This window comes from Pongo abelii, chromosome 19 (assembly GCF_028885655.2).
Source record: "Pongo abelii isolate AG06213 chromosome 19, NHGRI_mPonAbe1-v2.0_pri, whole genome shotgun sequence".
NCBI lineage: Eukaryota > Metazoa > Chordata > Mammalia > Primates > Hominidae > Pongo > Pongo abelii.
Window position 1 is genome coordinate 16,019,844 of NC_072004.2, and position 18,051 is coordinate 16,037,894.

The 18,051-nt window shown below is 54.8% G+C and overlaps 1 protein-coding gene across 1 annotated transcript in view; it reads right to left on the reverse strand.

Annotated features, from left to right (window-relative positions):
* The window catches only part of LOC129051223 (ubiquitin carboxyl-terminal hydrolase 6-like), a 97,628-nt gene that overhangs the window by 48,021 nt on the left and 31,556 nt on the right, over positions 1-18,051 (reverse strand). Inside the window, exons 16-34 of the mRNA XM_063718390.1 lie at positions 17,897-18,021; positions 16,939-17,035; positions 15,811-16,522; positions 13,621-13,810; positions 12,229-12,352; positions 9,769-11,034; positions 9,419-9,491; positions 9,174-9,256; positions 7,425-7,464; positions 6,871-6,951; positions 6,311-6,418; positions 5,874-5,983; positions 4,580-4,628; positions 3,934-4,054; positions 3,149-3,243; positions 2,697-2,762; positions 2,134-2,233; positions 1,611-1,763; positions 211-632 (exon numbers count right to left, since the gene is read on the reverse strand). Of these exons, the coding sequence (XP_063574460.1) occupies positions 211-632; positions 1,611-1,763; positions 2,134-2,233; positions 2,697-2,762; positions 3,149-3,243; positions 3,934-4,054; positions 4,580-4,628; positions 5,874-5,983; positions 6,311-6,418; positions 6,871-6,951; positions 7,425-7,464; positions 9,174-9,256; positions 9,419-9,490 (1,500 nt within the window). The 5' untranslated portion in view covers position 9,491; positions 9,769-11,034; positions 12,229-12,352; ... (2 more) ...; positions 16,939-17,035; positions 17,897-18,021. The remainder of the gene's footprint in view (positions 1-210; positions 633-1,610; positions 1,764-2,133; positions 2,234-2,696; positions 2,763-3,148; positions 3,244-3,933; positions 4,055-4,579; positions 4,629-5,873; positions 5,984-6,310; positions 6,419-6,870; positions 6,952-7,424; positions 7,465-9,173; positions 9,257-9,418; positions 9,492-9,768; positions 11,035-12,228; positions 12,353-13,620; positions 13,811-15,810; positions 16,523-16,938; positions 17,036-17,896; positions 18,022-18,051) is intronic.

Genomic DNA, 18,051 nt, shown 5'->3' on the forward strand with positions numbered 1-18,051 from the left:
GAGCCCTGGCCCAGATGCTTCTAGAAGCCTAGAGGGAACTGAACACTTTCCAAGTAGAGGTGGCAGAGGCAAGGCCCTGAGGTGGGAGCGCATGGCTGTTTGTCCCTAGCTCTGAAGGGGGTGTCCTGGTTGGAATCAGTGCTGGGTGCACTGCAGGGCCCGGAAGTGCATGTCCACATTGTGGCTGAGCGCAGTGAAAGCCAATCTCACCCCCTCCGCAGAGTGCTCAGCCTGCCAGCAGGTGGCCAGCTGGTCCTCCTGGGATATGGCAGGGACCCAGCAGCTCTGTTCGAAATCATAATGAGGGAACCAAGGGCCCCCTACATCCAGGTCTGTCGGGAGGCGGGGCATCGAGTTCCACTCCAGGAATCTCCAGGAACCCTGAGGTCCTCCCTGAGCCAGGGCCAGGCTGGGCACACCCTGAGTGCCCACAGGGTAGGTGTCTTCCCAGACAGCGTCACCAGGACAGGATGTGGAAGAACGAGGTGCCCATGGCGGAGAAGCTGGCCAAATGGGCCGCTGGAACCGGGCTGGTGGGCCTGGAGGGGCCTGCCTGTCCCCCTTGCAGATGGTCTTCCTGCCACGTGAAGCTGGCACAGGACTGGGTGCTGAGGACCCTTGCTCGGGCTTGGCTGAAAGGAAAACAGACGTGGTCAGTGTCTCCAGTGAGCCCTTTCCGGGCTGGGCCCCACCTGCCTGCGTCTCTGGAGTCTTTGGGGTCTCTGTGTGGCCCCCGTGGTCTGACACTGAGGACACGCCTGTAGTCTGCTGATCCCAGAGGGAGTGGTGTGTGCTGCCTGGCATGGGGAAGCCGTTGGGGCATGGCGGGTGGCTCCTGGGACTGCCCCCAGTGTTCAGACTGGCTGGGGGCATCCTGCCACACACCTTCGTCCCACGGCTGTTGGGCTTGGGATATGGCCCCCAGTCAGAACTCAGGTGGGAGGGGCCTTGGATGTCACCCAGCCCTTTACCACCTCACATGGGGACCTGTCTCCGCAGTGGGTGATTGGGCCCGGACGTGGGTCACCCTCTGCCTCCCTGGGCTGCCCAGTCCATGCCAGGACTGACCCTTCCCACATCTGGCTGAACTCTTGGCTCTGGCTCTGGCTCTGGGCCCGGGGTCCCACCTGTGCCCTCTCCCTGAATGCGCTGTGGGTCAGGGACACCCAATTCCCTTGTCTCCCTTGCTCAAGTCTTGTTGTCCTGGCAACCCTGGAGGAGCGTGCAGGAGTGAGGGGCCTCTGCTGCTCTCTGAGGCTGTGGGTGATTGCAGGGAGGGGCAGGGTCTCCCACAAATGGGTCTGGCTCCTCTAGTAACTTTGAGGGCCCTGTGAGGGGGAGAGCAAGACACCATGGAAAGTGGGAGGGGGCTTGTTGGAGGGTCTTGCCCACATCCCCCTCCTGCATGCACAACACGTCCAGTACACACGCACTGAGCGCCTGCCCTGAGGGCCGGTGGGCCTCTTGTACTTTCTTAGAGTCCAGGAGGAAGAGGAGGAAGAAAAGGTGAAGAGGAAGGCCCAGGTAGTAGGGTTGCTGGTCTGGGGCACTCGCCCACTACTGACTGCCCAAGAGGGTGACATGGGAGGGGACATGGCACTGGAGCCCACCTGGGGGTGGCAGGTCCCCTTGCTTCCTTGTTAGTTTCTTCGTAGAGGCCCTAAGACGCTTGAGCACAGTGTCATTGTCCATGGCCCACGTATCAAAGAACTGGTTCCGAAAACGTGCCCACCGGCCAGACCTGGATGTCTTCATGAGGCGCTCTAGGGACAGGGTGGATATCAGGCCAAGAGAGTTACCTGGGAATGGTCACAGCTCATACCCTGTGGCCACTTCAGTCTCCCACTGGGCGGTGCCAGATCCTTTTGTGGCCACCCCAGGCGTCCACATGTACACAGGAGATTGTGGCTGGGGGGTTATCTGGGCAGGGAAGTGTTCACCACACTTCCGACTTTCATCTGGGTCATGTGGGGGATGGGCTCGGCGTCACAGTGCCCTGCCCAGCCCACCTGGCCAGACCTCCCTCTGGGCCAGAACAGAGGATCATGAGGACAGGGTGAGGAAGCTGCCCTCGGGCCAGTCGGGGTCTGACCACAGGGCTCCCCAGGCCCCACTGGGCACACGTAGACTTACTCTTCTGAACCTTAAAGGCAATGCTTGTTATCGGCATCAACACCTGTCCTCCTTCCAGCAAATACACGTCCCACAGGCGCAGGGTGAGCCCGAGAGAGATCTGTGGGGACAGCAGGTGTGAGAGAACCTGGCCCTTCCAGGCTGGGGCTGGTGGCTCGAGCTGCGCACATTGGGGCTTCAGTCTCCAGAGTCAGTGACCTTCCCCATGAGGGCCGCCTGAGCCATCCAGAATGCTGGGTCAGACAAGGTCTTGCAGCTCCTCATAGGGGGCACTCATTTGAGTGGGGATGTGGCTCCTGGAGAGAGGGGCTTGCCCAGGGCTTGAGGCTTCCCTGAGCCCTCTCAAGTTGGGTCCTGGCCCAGTCAGCCCATGAAGCTGGGCCTGAGCCCCAGCCATTGCCCTGGGATGACCCCTCTTGGGCAGAGGGTTTTGCTTGTGTGACTTTCGGGGACCCGCCTGAGCCTCCTGTGGGCTGGGAGTGAGCCAGACCCCCGGGATGGGGAAGCAGGGCACTGCAGGGCAAGGAGGGTCCCTGAGCCAGGATCTCCCTATGCCTCCTTACCCCTTGAATCAACATCCGGAGAAGGCAGCCTAACGAGGAACACTGCCCGCATAGACCTTCCTTGTCCTGATGGGAGGAACAGAGGTGCTCAGGGCCCCCTGGGCTGCCCTAAAAACCTCCATCTTCCAGGGCCTCTGAAGACCCTTCCCCTAGTGCAGAACACTGGGCAGTGTCCAGAGCTCCCCACAACACTGTCCCCTTCCCACACTCCCGGTGGACACACTGCCCTTTGCCCTGCTCTGCAGGAGCTGGGCCCCCATCCCTGTGCCTCTGTCTCCTCCAGGGCAGGAAAGGAAACCAACTCCCAGCCCATGGAGAACCCAACATCCCAGGTCAGGCCCTGGCTGAGACTCCGCCAGTCACCAGTCCCACGAGGGGCTCCAGTCCCCCTGCTCCTACAGCCCCACGGGAGGCAGGGCCTCTGAGAAGAGCCGAGGGGACCATAAACTCACCTGATGCCACATGGTCTTGGGTTGTGACTTGGGTACCACATGCTCCTGTTGGTCTTGGAGCCCCTGGACTGTCCCACCATTTGGGCTGTGGAATCCTGAGAAGCCCCCAGCCCATCATGAAATCAGAGCCTTCCCCCAAGATATGGAGCCATCAGCTGCAAGAGCTGGGCAGCTGCAGAGGCCCCCAAACCCGAAGGCCTCCCACCCTCCCATCTGGTGACCCCACCATGTGGCCTTTGCCCTGGGGAGGTGGGACAGGAACATCCCCTGGAGCCTGGCTGGAGGTTCCCCTGGAGGCCTCCCGGGCTAGGGCGCAAAAAGGGCAAGCCTGACTTTGAGGCCACAACAGAGCGGCCAGAATAGGGTGGGAGCTGGGCTTCCTGGTCATCTCCTGGAAGTGGGGTCGTGCCAGGGGACACGGGATGGGGAGATGCTGCCACCTGGGCTTGGTCAGCCCATTTGTGGGCACCAAGGGCAGCAGGAGCCCAGGCAGCTGGAGGGCAGGAGGACTCTCAGGGAGGGGAGAGTCAGCTGCACAGAATCAGAGCCGGAGGGCGTGGCTCCAGGACACAGAGGGTGGCCACGGGGAGGATGAGATGCCCTCTGCTGATGGGGATGAAAGGCATCTGTGGACTCCTGTGGGACCCTCAGCAGAGATGTCCTAAAGGCTCCCAACAAGCTGGCGACACAAGGATGGTGCCTTGGCTGAAAGCCGAGATCATCTGGCCACAGTGGCCGTCCCCGGGTCTGGCTGCATGAGGCCCCAGGGGCAGCTGTTCACCTACCTGGCAGGGAGTGCCTCTCACTGGCCAGCAGCTGCACCAGTGCCCAGAATGCATCCTCCTCAGGCAGGTAAAGGAGGAACAAGGCGGCGATGTGGCTCAGGTCCCTGCAGTAGCCCACTTCCTGCAAGAGCCAGAGTCACCATGGAAGGACATCACCTGGGAGGGCTGAGGTCACCTGGGAGGACTCATGTCATTGGAGAGGGCAGAGGTGACTGGGGAGGCTTCCTATGAAGAAGAGGCTTCCTCAGGATGCAAATTCATTTCATGACAAGAGCCAAGTCCATCAGGCACTTCAGCACCTTGTCCAAAATGTCTCCTGAGAGCACTGTCCTGCGTGTGACACTGCCAAACTCCCGGGCTTTGGGGCAGCCCCAGGAGGAGGGTGTCATTTCCTGTTCTGAGAAGTGGTGGTCAGGCGCAGGTGACACCAGGAGTCCAGGCCCCAACTCCTTTGTGTCTCAGCTTGACCCCTTGAGACCACTGCCTTGCTTGGAGGTTTATGCCAGCAGTGAGCTGGACTCCTACCTCCTATATCCTGGTGGGTCACAAATACTAACTTTAAAAGAAGCAACGACACCCCCACCAGACACCCACTCCTGTGAAGATGGAAATATGGCCCGGGAACCTCACTGCCAGGAATACTCACCAGGTTATACTCCGAATATGCCAGGAGGATGTAGAATAGTTCCCGCTGCCTAGGAAACAGAGAAAGGGGGCTATGGTTTGGTTTGTGCAGATGCTGTTAGTTTCACTTTGTCTACAAATCCTAACAACAAATCCCATTTCAGGTTCAGATGATTCACAAGATAAGCAGTGAGCTCTTCAGGGCCTGAGACTGTTGAAGAAATGTTTCAGTAAAATCCACATCTGTGACATGCAAATAGCCCAGTTCTACAGTGAGTTGACCGATCCTTTTCACGCTGAATGATTTTTTTTCCAGTTTGCACACACACCAGTTCAGTCTTTGGGTGTACAGTTCCTCCATGGTTCCAAACCAATGTGCAGTCTCCTGGCCACTGCTCCAGCCCCTCCTGGAGAGACTCCTTCATCTTCCAAATCTCCAGGGTTTCCCCTATGCACCCAGCCTCTCCCCGATCCGTTAGCCCCTGGCCACCCAGACTGCTTCTCAGTCCCTATGGTTTGGCCTTTTCAAGAATGGCCTAGGAATGGGAATCCTACTGTGGTAGCTTATTGGGTCTGGCTTCTTTCCCTTAGCAAAATGCATCTAGGATCCACCCACGTTCGTGCAGCCATCACTGGTTTGTTCCCTTTTCTCACCAGGTCTTCCCGTTTGAACGGAGGAACAGCCTGTCTCTCCCCATTCCCGTGTTGAAGGCCATCCCCGAAGGCTCCGTGTGTGAATGACAATGAATCAAGCAGTGAACGTGGCATGCAGGTTTCATGTGGATGTCAGTTTTCAAATCAGTGGGTTCAATATCTGTGACACCTTGGGGATGCGTGGTTCAAGTCCATTGAGCTTTGTGAGCCACTGCCCAACTGGCTGCCAACGTGGCTGTGCCATGTCATGTTCCCAGCAGACCTGGATGAGAGTTTCCAGGACCCCTAATTCTCCCAGCATTTGGTGCTGTCAGTGTTGCCTGGGGAGGCTCATGGGCCCTCCATCCTGCCACCCTCCCGTGGGTCCTACCATGCGTCCCCATGGGTCAGGGAGAGCACCTTTCACCATTGTGCGTGATTTTCTTTGCTGTTTTCTGTCTCCTCAGGATCCTCCTGGGTTCTGGCCCCATATGTTCCAGCCTGGCCCAGGGCTTGGAACCAGGGAGGTGCTCGGTTCATGGTGCCGGCTGCTCCCTGGGCCAGGAGAGCTCTTGGCAGCTCTGTCATCCCTGCTGGGTGACCCTGGCTTCTGCTGCGGGGAAGTCTCCATCCCTCTTGTTCACCCCATCTCCACTGGGACCCTGCGGCTCCCGTAGGCTTACTTGGCTCCATATCGATCCTTGAAGAAGACATGGTTCCGGAGAGTCCTGCTCACGTCCAGGTTGATCTGGTGGATGTGTTCAGATGACCTCTTGCCCTTCTCCTTCATGGTCTGCAGGGCCAAGAGGAGGAAGCAGCCTCAGAACAGATGGAAGCCTCCCTGCCCCAAATGGCAGTCAGCCCACAGTCAGCACTTCGGGAAGGAAGGAAAGAAGGAAGGTTTCCTTCTGCACAAAGGTGCTTTTTGGCTTGTTACTGAAGCCAGGGAGGGTCACCAGAGCTGAGTTTGTCTCTGGTGACTATGCCACTGTCCATGCCCAGGATGTGCATCTGACCATCCCCCCCCACCCCCAACAGGGTGGGCTTGACGTTCCCTCCAGCTGGAGACCTGGGCCCCTGACACGGCCTGTCCTGTTTGTTGTGCTCTGGCTGACAGTACCTTATATTTTCTGGGGTTTTTCGACTTGATTTCCTGAATGTTCAGGAGGACTGACCACACTGGGCCCCTGATGTTCATGGGAACGCCCTTATAGATGTGATCTATGAGCTGTGGGCAGAAAACAATCTGGTGTCACAGGCCACGGGGTGACCCCAGCAAGGACCAGAGCCTGGGGATTCTGGAAATTGTCGGTTTTGGCCCCATGATTCCTCAGTAGAGGTGAGATCAAGCTGGGGCAGGGTCTGCCTTCCCAGGACTGAAAGAGTGGATGGACACTCAGAGTCGAAACTCTGATCTGCACCTTTTTCTTCCTTCAGGTCACTAGGGCATCCCTAGCCTTGAACTCCAGGTGGTCCCAGCCCTAGATTCAGATTCCCTCCCAGCAAGGTGACGCTTGCACGAATAGGCAGGCAATCTGGCGACCAGGCCTGCAGTCCTCTGGGCGAGGACAGTGTGCCACCCCCGCTCTGAGAGGCTGACGGTGCCAGGCCAAAGCCATGGGTGCCTGACCCCTGTCTCTGCAGAGAGTACTTCCAGGGGCCTCTCCCTCCACACATTACCTTTTTGCTGTTTTTATATGTCTCCCATTCACCCAGCATCTCCAGCCACTTGTTCTTTCTTTTTCTCTCCTGCCGAATTTGCTGCCAAATGAGACATGTTGGAGTTAGCGGAGCTGCCAGGCTTCCCAGAGCCACCCGTGGATGCTGGGTCTTGGGCTCTGGATCCCTGGTGGGACCCAGCTGGAAGGAGCCAGGGAAGGGCAGACCCTAAGGGCTGAGAGCCTTTGAGCAAATGAGCACCAGTGGGCTGGCTTTGGGACCCCAGGATGTGCCATCCTCAGGCCACAGATACACCAGTCTTAGGTCCCAGCTTCTAGGTGGGTTCCTGATACAAGCAGGCAGCCACCTCCAAGCCAGGACTGTGGTTCTCACTTTGGAATTTTAACAAACTGCCAAAGTTACGGCAACTTGGGGTCAGGTCTCTGCTGCCCCTCCCAATGACAGCGTGTTGCCCTCACCCGCCACCACCCAGGCCAGCTGCTTCCTCTGCCTCACTGACAACCCGCCCAGCCCCTACGTCCCTGGACCAGCCCCTCCGTGCATCAGGCTCTTACCTTCGCCTCCCGGGCAGTCACAGGAGGGAGCTCCGTCTCACTGTAAGGCAACCCAGGCAGAGCTGAGGACCTGCACAAGGCCTGGAGCCACCCAAGCCTGGGAGCCGACCCCCAGAAAGGACTGGCTGTGTCCCTATCCAGCTCAGGACTCAGCCCGGGAGAAGGCACAGGGAAGGGAGGACAAGGGCCTTCCTGTGGGGCTGACTCCCAGGAGGGGCAGGACCTGGGAGAAGAAGGAGTACAGGGACAGCCTGGCTGGGGTTACTGGGACCCTGGCATGCGGGGTGGTCAGGCTGCACAATGGGGCTGCCCATCCTGGACTCGAGGTGGTGCTTTCTGCTGGAGCTGAGAAATGTTAGCCCTGAGATGGGATGGGGGCCACCTAGGGTGGGCGACCGGGCCCTGACAGGAGTCCCTCAGGGAGTGACCACATCACCCCACCTGGCTCAAGGGAGCCTGCCCTGAGACCTGCCCAGTGTACTCTGGGTGCACCAGGGACCCATCCCACTTGACAGCCCCAAGGCTCTTGCAGGTTCTGACCTCCCAGCATCCACCTGCCTCTCCCTGCATCTGAGCCACACACCCTGCATTTCAGAAGTGGCACGGCTCATCAGCTCCCTCCCACCCTACCTCCCCCGGGATGCTCTCTCTCTCCATCCTATGATGCCCAAAGGATGGGCTCCTGGCTGGGCTCCTCTTACCTGGCCCCAGATCCCTTCCCGGCACCAGACCCAGGGTCTTTGGTCACAAGCCCTGCTGCCTCCCTGGCCTCACCGTGACATGCCCAGAATGGGGCCCTGCCCATCTTCTCCCCCATTCCCCTAGGGCCACAACCCCCACTGTCCCCATGCCTTTCCCCCTTCCCCATGGGGACAGTGAGGGCTGTAGATCTAAGGACATGGGGGAGAACAGGGGCAGGTGGGCCCTCAGAGACCTGCTGGACAACAGCCCCAAGGCTGGCCAAGCATCCACCTGCCTCTCCCTATACCTGAGCCACACACCCTGCGTTTCAGAAGTGGCACGCCTCATAAGCTCCCTCCCACCTTATCTTGCCCGGCATCCGCTCTCTCTCCATCCTATGATCCCTGAGGGATGGGCTCCAGGTTGGGCTCCTCTTACCTGGCCCCAGATCCCTTCCCAGCACCAGACCCAGGGTCTTTAACCACAAGCCCTGCTGCCTCCCTAGTCTCACCGTGAGATGCCCAGAGCGGGGCCCTTCCCATCTTCTCCCCCATTCTCTTCGGGCCAAAGCCCCCACTGTCCCCACACCTTTCCCCCTTCCCCATGGGGACAGGGAGGGGTGTAGTTCTAGGGAAATGGGGGAGGACAGGGGCAGGTGGGCTCTGAGAGACCTGCCGGACAACAGCCCTGAGGCTGGGCCAGGTGTCTCCTCACCCTGTGGCCACAACCCTTGGATCTCACCGGGGTTGTCTCCTGGTACACAGGGCCAGAACCTCAGGCTGCCCCGCTCCTCTTGTGCTAACTTGCCGACAGAACTGCTGAGAGCCCAGGGGCCTGGCCTAGCCCAGTCTCCATTCCCACCCGCTCCCTACATGGGCCTTGCACCTCTGGCCCAACCACAACCTCAGGCTGGACCTCCAGGGGAGCCAGGGAGGAGTTCTGACCCTGGAAAAGAGGTTGGCCAGACCTGGCGAGACATGTCCTGCATCAGAAAGGCTTTTCTAAAAGCAAACCCATCCCTGAGCTGAGACAGCTGCTTTAGGGGTGAGGGGAGCACAGAGGACTCACTGCAGAATCCCAAAGCGATCAATGCTGCTGTAGATTTCAACAGGCTCAGGCCCCTTGTCCTCTGGCAGCCCAGCTCGGTGTCCCTGTAACCCAGAGGGAGCCTTGGTGAGGGGTCCAAGGTAAATGGTGCAAGGGCCTGGGGGTATTGGCCACCCATCCCTGCCCTGTGCTCCTAGGGAACCCAGGACCCTTTGACTAGGGTGCACTGGAAGAGACCTCCCTCCAAGGAGCAGACCCAACTGTACCTTCTGATACTTCATAATTATGTTCTCCCGCTCCTGTGCCTGCAAACTATCTGCCTCCTCTATCATGTCCATCCTGTGAGACAAAATTGTCTAAAGGTTACACTGTACCCGACAGCTTCAGAGAACTCCTGAACCGCTCCCGCCGGTCTCCCAGATGCTGGCTGGTTGTATAACCTTCATTCCACCACTGCACTCCAGTAAAAAGGGGCCAAACCCCGTGGTCCACACCTCCATGGGTCTCTGCAGTCTGAAGCCCCAAGCAGGGGTGGGCATCTTCCCAAGGACTCAAGAAGAGTGGGACCTGGACAGAGAATCCCATTGTCCCCTTATGCCAGGAAATGCACACACACCTGCCCCGGCAGGGTGAATGGTGTCCACTTGCCAAGGGTGAAAAGCCTGTGATGGGCTATTCCAGGGATGTGGATGCGAACTGCGGTCAGGCACCAGAGGTCTCTGTACGATCGGCCACCTTGGATGCTCAGGGCCACAGAGATGCCCAGTTTCCTATGGGGAACAAGATCTCTCCTGACTGCTCCGTTCTACCGTGCTCATCACTTGGGCTACCGTGGCCCTTCAGTCTAACCAGTGAAGCTGCTTTAGGAATAACGCCATTTGAGCAGGAGTGTGTTTGGTTTTGGGGATGAAAATGATCTACTGTCTCCAAAGCAGCCACTGTGCTCATGGAAACCATGTCTCTCAGGGAGGGACTGTGGACTCCACCATTCTGAGCTGTCCCTACAGGAGGGGGCTTCATTTTCCTGGGTCACTGATGAAGAACAGTGGGTCCTCGCTCCTGGAGAACATCTAGATGGACCATCCTTCCTGAGAATACTCGGGGCAAAAGGAAAGCGAGGCCAGACAGAATAAGAAATACTTGGGGAGAACCCCAGTGCCTGGACCCCTTTGAACACAAGAGAAGATAGTCTCCCCTCAGCCAGCCCTCCAGGGCTCCTTCACTTTCCACAACTCCCCAAGGGCAGAAGGCTCCCCATGCCACTCCCAGACAAGGGACTGTGTGTGTCCAGTGGGTCCCACAGTGACCATCAGGACCCAGCTTAGGCCCCAGGTGTGTTCTGAGGACCCTTCCCTCCTCCCCACCCACAGTGGATCCATCTCAGTGTCTCTTCCACGGCCAGGCTCTGCCCCATCGGGATCGGAAATCTGGGCAGATTTGGGATCTAGAGCAGGGAGGTCTCAGGGTTGAGGCCTGAAGTCTAGCACGGCACACAGCAGGGCTGAGAGCAAAACCCAGGGTCGTGTCTGGATTCTCGGGCCGGTTACCGCCTCTCTGACCCCAGATGTCTCACCTGTCGAATGGGTACATTCGGGAACAGCACCCGCTCTACGAAGCCACCATGAGGATGAAAGAGAAAATCATCTACACAGGCAGTGTAGAACGGGCGCCCGGTGACTGCTCAGGGATGACCCTCCTCTGTAGCTGCCCAGAGGCCAACACCGCCCATACCATAGCCACTGTCCCCAAGTCAGCCTGGAGGGAAGAGAGCAGGTGACACTCACCTGATTCTGATGAATCAGTTGGCCTGGGTTATGCCTCTCAGGGAGAAAACCTTTGAGTCCACAAGCTGCTCACCAACACCACTGTGTGTGAGTAACTGCTGTAGAACACAGACACAGGCTGGAGAGCGGATAGGTGCTAAGCACCAGTGACATTCTGATGTCATGGCACGCATCACAATGGGGCCTTGCCCGGGTCAGCAGGGCCCAGAGTCAGGTCCTCCGCCGCCTGAGGCATCAACATGCCTGCCTGCATTGTGTTTGTGCACATGCGTGCACACGTGTATGTGGGTAAACATGTCTGTGCACATGTGTGTTACTTCTCTGGCCAGGCCTGGCTCCCCCACTCATGTGTGCACCCAGTTCCTCATCACTGTCATCCCCGGAGCCCAGGACCAGCATCAGACCTCCCTGAACTCAGCCCTCCCTAGCCAGGGTGGTCCTGGGATACACATAGGGGCGGAGGGAAGTGACTGTTTCTGTTGAATCTCAGAATACAAAAGCTAATACTATTAACTAATGGTTATTTAGTATCTCTAATGGTCTTTTTTAGTGTCTCTAATGGTATCACTTCTTCATTTCTGGTATTTTAACTGGGTATTTCTCTCCATGACCCTTGGATATTTTAGCTAGAGGATCCTGTGGGGAAAGTGCCGGGCACACAGTAGGGGCTCACTCCTCTAGACATGTTATCTAACATGTGGCTCAGCTGTCCTTCCACCCACGGCCTAAGGGATGCCAAATTCCAGGGTCCAGAGAGAGCTTGGGATAAAATGAACATCCAAGGGGAGGGCTTTGACTTGGGCTTAGTCTGCCTGTGCCATCCAAACGGAGTCTCAAGTCCTGAGACAGGGCGTCCAGATGCCCCAGTGCAGGGCCCTCCTGATCAACACCTGCTCCCCTGTACTCATTAGCAACCTCACCCACCCTACTCTCAAAGGATACTTGGCACTCGTATCTAGGAGCTCTGTATCTGTGGATTCAGCCAACAGCAGATGGAAAATATTCAGAAAATAAATTGGATGGTTGTGTCTCTACTGAACATGTGCAGACTTTGTTCTTGTCATCATTCCCTAAACAATACAGTATCACAACCATTTATATAGCATCTGCATTGTATTACACATCATGAATAATCTAGAGATGGTCTAATGTATATGGGAGGATGTGCATAGCTTATATGTAAATACTAGGCCATGTTATGTCAGAGACTTGAGTATCCATGGATTTTGGCATCCCTGGGGACCCTAGAACTAATCCTCCATGGATACCAAGGGATGACTGTATAAACTCACTCAGGAAGGCTTCTCACTGGAGGAAGGGCCCAGTTCAGGACTCACAGGGACATCTCCCTGGACTACTGTCCATTCATCCATTGTCTCCCCCGACTCCACATCTTGGACTGTCCCAATGACAGGCCTAGCAAGAAGAGACAAGAAACAAGACAAGTTCACGCTGTCCAGTTTTGAGGTCTTGAAAGAAGTTGCACCAGTATGAGAAGAGTGGATCAGTTTTCTCCAGGATCCAGAAAGCATATCAGGCAGCCTTGGGGTAAGGAAAGGAGCCCAGCCTCTCCAGCAGCCACATGGGCCAGCAGTAGGATGGGGCTGGGGCTGGCCATGTGGATCACTTGGGCCTCATGAGGTGAAAGGAAATACCAGGGGGCAGAGGAGGAGCATGGGGGCAGCTGGTTGCCTAAGGAGAAGGCACCTCAGGGAAGGAGACTATATTCGTTTGTTTTCACACTGCTATAAAGAAATACGTGAGACTGGGTAATTTATAAAGGAAACAGGCTTAACTGACTTGCAGTTCAGGAAACTCGCAATCATGGCAGAAGGTGAAGGGGAAGCAGGCACCTTCTTCACAAGATGGCAGGAGGGAGTGAGTGGAGAACCAGTAAGTGCCACACTTTGAAACCATCAGCTCTCCTGAGAACTACCTCACTATCCGGGGAGCAGCACGGGGGAAACTGTCCCCAAATCCAATCCCCTCCCACCAGGTTCCTCCCTTGACACAGGAGAATTACAATTCCAGATGAGATTTGGGTGGGGACACAGAGCCAAACCTGTGAGGGTATCAGTCTATCTTGCAGCTCCCCTGGGACTGAAGCTGAGTACAGATCTGCTGGCCTTGCCCTATAGCACACGAGGTCTCTGCCAGTGTGCCCCCATCTGCTGCTTCCTAGGGATGGTGGTGACTTCCTCAAGAGGAGGGTGGATTTGCTCTCCTGCTGCCCCTGCAGGGCCTTGTGGAGCCCCGGCCAAGTTCTCCCAGGGTAAGGGCAGGAAACAGGGCTCCTTGCCCTTCTTGCTACTTGAGTGACAACACTGGGGTCATCCCTAGGCCCCGTCACTGCCCCTGCTTCTAAACTGAGAACATTTTGGCAAATCTTCCTGGCAGAGGCTGGGGACTCATCCCTGCTATCTGTTCTAGCTTGGTAAAGCCGGGTTAAGACATCTGGGCAAGCAGACAGTAGAGTGGACCCCAGGAAGGGTGGGTGGAGGGTGATGGCCTTTGGGCTTCCCTGGACCAGGGTGGGAAGGGGGAAGTTTACCAGGAAATAGAGCTCTCAGGACTATGTTTAGGAGGAGGTGGTAATGCTGTTGGGGGGATGTCCATTCATCCATCCATTCATCCACTGTCTCCCCCCACCCCCCAATCTTGTACTGTCCCAATGACAGACCTACCAAGAAGAGACAAGAAACAAGACAAGTTCACGTTGTCCAGTTTTGAGGTCTTGGAAGAAGCTGCACCAGTATGAGAATAGTGGGTCAGTTTTCTTCAGGATCCAGAAAGCGTATCAGGCAGCCTCGGGGTGAGGAAAGGAGCCCAACTTCTCCAGCAGCCACACAGGCCTGCAGTAGGATGGGGCTGAGGCTGGTTTGGGGTGGAGGATAAGTGATAGCCAAGGTTTGTCAGCATGCAGAGGAGTGGCTGACTCATGGACTAGGGGCTGCAGAGCCCAGTGGTTGCCCTTAGTTCTTGGATCCTGGGAGACTTCTGGAGCCTGGATCTGGACAGTCTAGGGGTGGAGGTGGTGAGGGGCAGGGGTGGGGCGGGAGGAGAGGCCTTGCATGACAGGGTGCAGGGCAGGAAGCCAGCCAGGGACTGCTTTGGAGTGGCTGCTCCCATCCCCATTCCCACCCCCAAACCCACCCCTCCCCCCACCCTGGTGCGGGGTCGGTCGTGGGCAGGTGTCCTCTGCTTTGGCCTCAGCAGATCCCAAGATGGAAGCTGGCAGCCATGTGGGCATGTCACTTGTGCCAGGTTTGTCCTGCAGTTTCTGCTTCCTGGAGCGTGGGGCGCCCACCCAGGAGAGCACGGGCACACCCCACACCTCTCATTTTGAGGGTGCTGGGAGGTGGGGGACCTAGGTCCTGCAGCCCTGTGCTTGTCCCGTGAAAATTAGCCTAGGAGTCCCATGTCCGCCCATCCACGTGGAGCCCCGGGAGCCTGAACAGTAGTATGCAGCGAGATGAGGAGGGAGAGAGAACTGGAAAAGGAGAAAGAGAGATGAGGAGAAGGGAATGAGAGAGAAGACGAGAGACTGGGAGAGAGACAGAGGAGACTGAGAGGATAAGGAGGGCGAGAGATGGAGAGAGAGACACAAAACGCAAAGAGACAAGAGAGAGACGTGCATGAGTAGGAGGTTGAGTTACTCTGGATCCCGGTTCCCAGTGAAAACTGTAGGTCGCCATCACCTAACCACACGTGCAATAAAGTCTTCTGCCTGCTGCTCAGAGCCCTGAGAACCCCTTCTCGTGGAGGAGAAAACCTTTGACTACTGCCCTCCCTCACTGCATTTTTGTTTTCTCTTCTGGTGAACCGTGATGTCTTGTCTATTGCCTTCCTGGGCTCAAGGATCCATCAAAAACTGACGCCGCTTTTGGGGAGGATCTGCAGTGCCTTCCACTCACTAGGCTCCCCAGGAAACTTGTGTACTTGGCTTGGGCCCTAAGCAGCTGGGTACATGTTGGGGCTCTGCTTCTCTCTTTCAGTAAGAAGGAGAACTAAGAAAGAGACTGAAGCATGGTCTGCGGAGAAGGCACTTGTGCAAACACCAGGAGAATGAGGGGCCTGAGTTGTCTTCATTTCTCCTAAAAGCACGCATTCCCGGCTGGGCGCGGTGACTCACGCCTGTAATCCTGGCACTTTAGAAGGCTGAGGTGGGCGGATCACCTGAGATCAGGAGTTCGAGACCAGCCTGACCAACATGGAGAAACCCCATCTCTACTAAAAATACAAAATTACCCAGGCATGGTGGCACATGCCTGTAATCCCAGCTACTCGGGAGACTGAGGCAGGAGAATTCCTTGAACCCAGGAGGCAGAAGTTGCAGAGAGCCGAGATTGCACCATTGCACTCCAGCCTGGGCAACAAGAGTGAAACTCCAACTCAAAAAAAAAAAAAAACAAAAAAAAAACCACATGCATTCCCTCCCAGGCCACTCTAGTGAGGGCATGAAGCACAGCATGTGTGTGTGTGTGCGCGTGTTTGTGTGTTGCAGGGGTTACAGTGGACAGGATGTGGGAGGGCAGCTGCAGCTCCAAGCTGCAAGTCTTTCTGACAGAATGCTTAAGATTCCTTGGACCACAGCAAGAGTGTTTTCATTTGCACCCATTTTTATTAGCATTTAAACCTGTATTTTTTGTAGCATGTAAACCTTAAGCTGCTTAACTATTTCTTGAAGCATTTACACCAGTGGTTCCCAACCTTTTTGCTACCTGAGACCAGTTTTCTTGAAGACAACTCTTCCACGGACCCAGGAGAAGGGGAAGGGATGATGCGGAGATGATTCAAGCCCATTACATTTATTGTGTGCTTTATTTCTATTATTATTTAACTGTAATATATAATGAAATAATTACACAACTCACCATAATGTAGAATCAGTTGAATCAGTGGGAGCCCTGAACTTGTTTTCCTACAACTACATGGTTCCATCCGGGGGTGATGGGAGACAGTCACACATCATCAGGCATCAGGTTCTCATAAGGAGCACGCAATCCAGATCCCTGGCATGCGTAGTTCACAGTAGGGTTCGTGCTTCTATGAGAATCTAATGGCACCGCTCATCTCACAGGAGGCAGAGCTCATGCGGTAATGCGAGGGATGGGAAGTGGCTGTTTCTACAGATGAAGCTTTGCTCACTGGCTGGCTGCTCACCTCCTGCTGTGTAGCCTGGTTCCTAACAGTTGGGGATCCCTCATTTACCCAGCAAGATAAATACATTGTTATGTCAATTGAAATTATTCACCTTGAACCACCCAAAATTACCCTGCGTACCTACACCCACCCAAGGGTCCCGTAGCACACTTTAGGAGCTGCAGACAGTGAGCCTGGAGCTCCATGGAGCATTCCATCCCTTCACCATCTGTGGGCTAACAGGCTGCGTTCGTTTCCTAGGGCTGTTTTACAGTACCACAGACTGCGCACCTTCAACAACAGAATGTTACTGTCTCACAGTACTGGAGGCCATGAGTCCAAGATCAAGGTGTCAGCAGGGTGGGTCCCTTCTGAGGCTGTGCAGGAAGGCTCTGTTCCAGGCCTGTCTCCTGATGCGTGGGTGGACGTCTTCTCCCTGTGACTCTTCATTAAGGGTGATTCTGGTGAGGGCTCAGAAGAGGAGACTTGGACAGAATGTTGGTAGATAAATGTGCCAGTGGAAACCAGAGGGTAGACGGGACTCCATCCATACCCGGGGCTTTCTGGGGACAGACCTGTCTAAGCAGCTGCCATTCCCAACCGAATTCTGTTTCTGAAAAGCCAGGTAACAGCTGGGGCTGGGCCCGCTGGGATTTGTTTAGTGACCGGATTATGTGGGAGGCCTGGAGTGGGTGGTTGGGTGGGGGGTTTACACCCTGAGCACACCCGCAGTCTCCTTTGAACAAGAGTATATTTGGTGGGATAGTCTGAGGAACATCAAGCCACACTAAACTACCACACTGCAGCTACAATACATTAAGTATCTGTTTGGGAGATACTGGGTTTTGTTGTGAGTCTACCTTGTCTTTATCCTTGGATGCTTCTATAGCTGATCGTAACATTTTCAAGAGCAGGAGACCAGAGAACTCCTCCTGGAAACTTGGGTCTGGTGTTTCCCTGTTCCACCCAAAGCAGGCAACACATGTTAAAAGGTAAATACACTTAAATATATACATATAGAAATATATTCACTTAGCATAAGCATAAAAGTTTAGGAAAACAGTTTAACAAATCTGCTTAGGTTATATCAAGAAACTTACAGTATACATCTTTTGACTCAATATTTCCCCACCTAGGAATGTCTCCAAAAAAAAATCTCAAAATGCAGATTTCATGCACAAAAATATTCACTGAATATAAAAGCCTACAAGCCTAAAGCCTAAAACAAATGTTCAGTAATAGAAAAATGGTTAAATAATCATCACACAGTGTTCATTATGTAATCATAAATAAGGATTTCTAACAAGTCAATAATAGAATGCTTACACATTTTACATGTCGCTTATACGGTGAAGTGACAAAAAGCAGGACACTTGCACATGAATAACCAGCTACCTCTGGGGAAGGGAACTAAGGTGTCAGGGTAGAAGAAAGGCTTCACACTGAATGCTGCTTTGTACTATCTGGATTTTTTTTAGCCTGTGAATATACTACTTTAAGAAATTTTTTTAAATGCATTTTAAAAGTACAGTAACCATTACTAAGGATTTGCTTTTATGTTTTCTATAATGTGGACATATTACTTATATCGGCATACTGTATTTTTAATACATATATGTCTTAACATATTCCTAATATATATTAAGAACAGCTTATTAATTTTATTTTCTGAAGGAATAACAAAACAAAACAAAGCAGGAAGACTGACTGCATAATATGCGGGAACTACTGCTGATTCTTTCATGGTAGAGATCGAGGACATTCTCTTGGGCCCTCAATCTCAGAAGTCAGCAGGGGAAAGCAAGCTCAGTCACCTACATGTTGACAATCAGAGTGTCTGTCAGGTTGCCCAGGGACCAGGCTGCTTTGGCTCGAACATTCAGAGACTTGTCTTCAAGTGACATCAATATTGTATTTGTTGCATCTGAAACAAATATGACATCCTATAAGACAAAACAAAACACTGAAGTTAC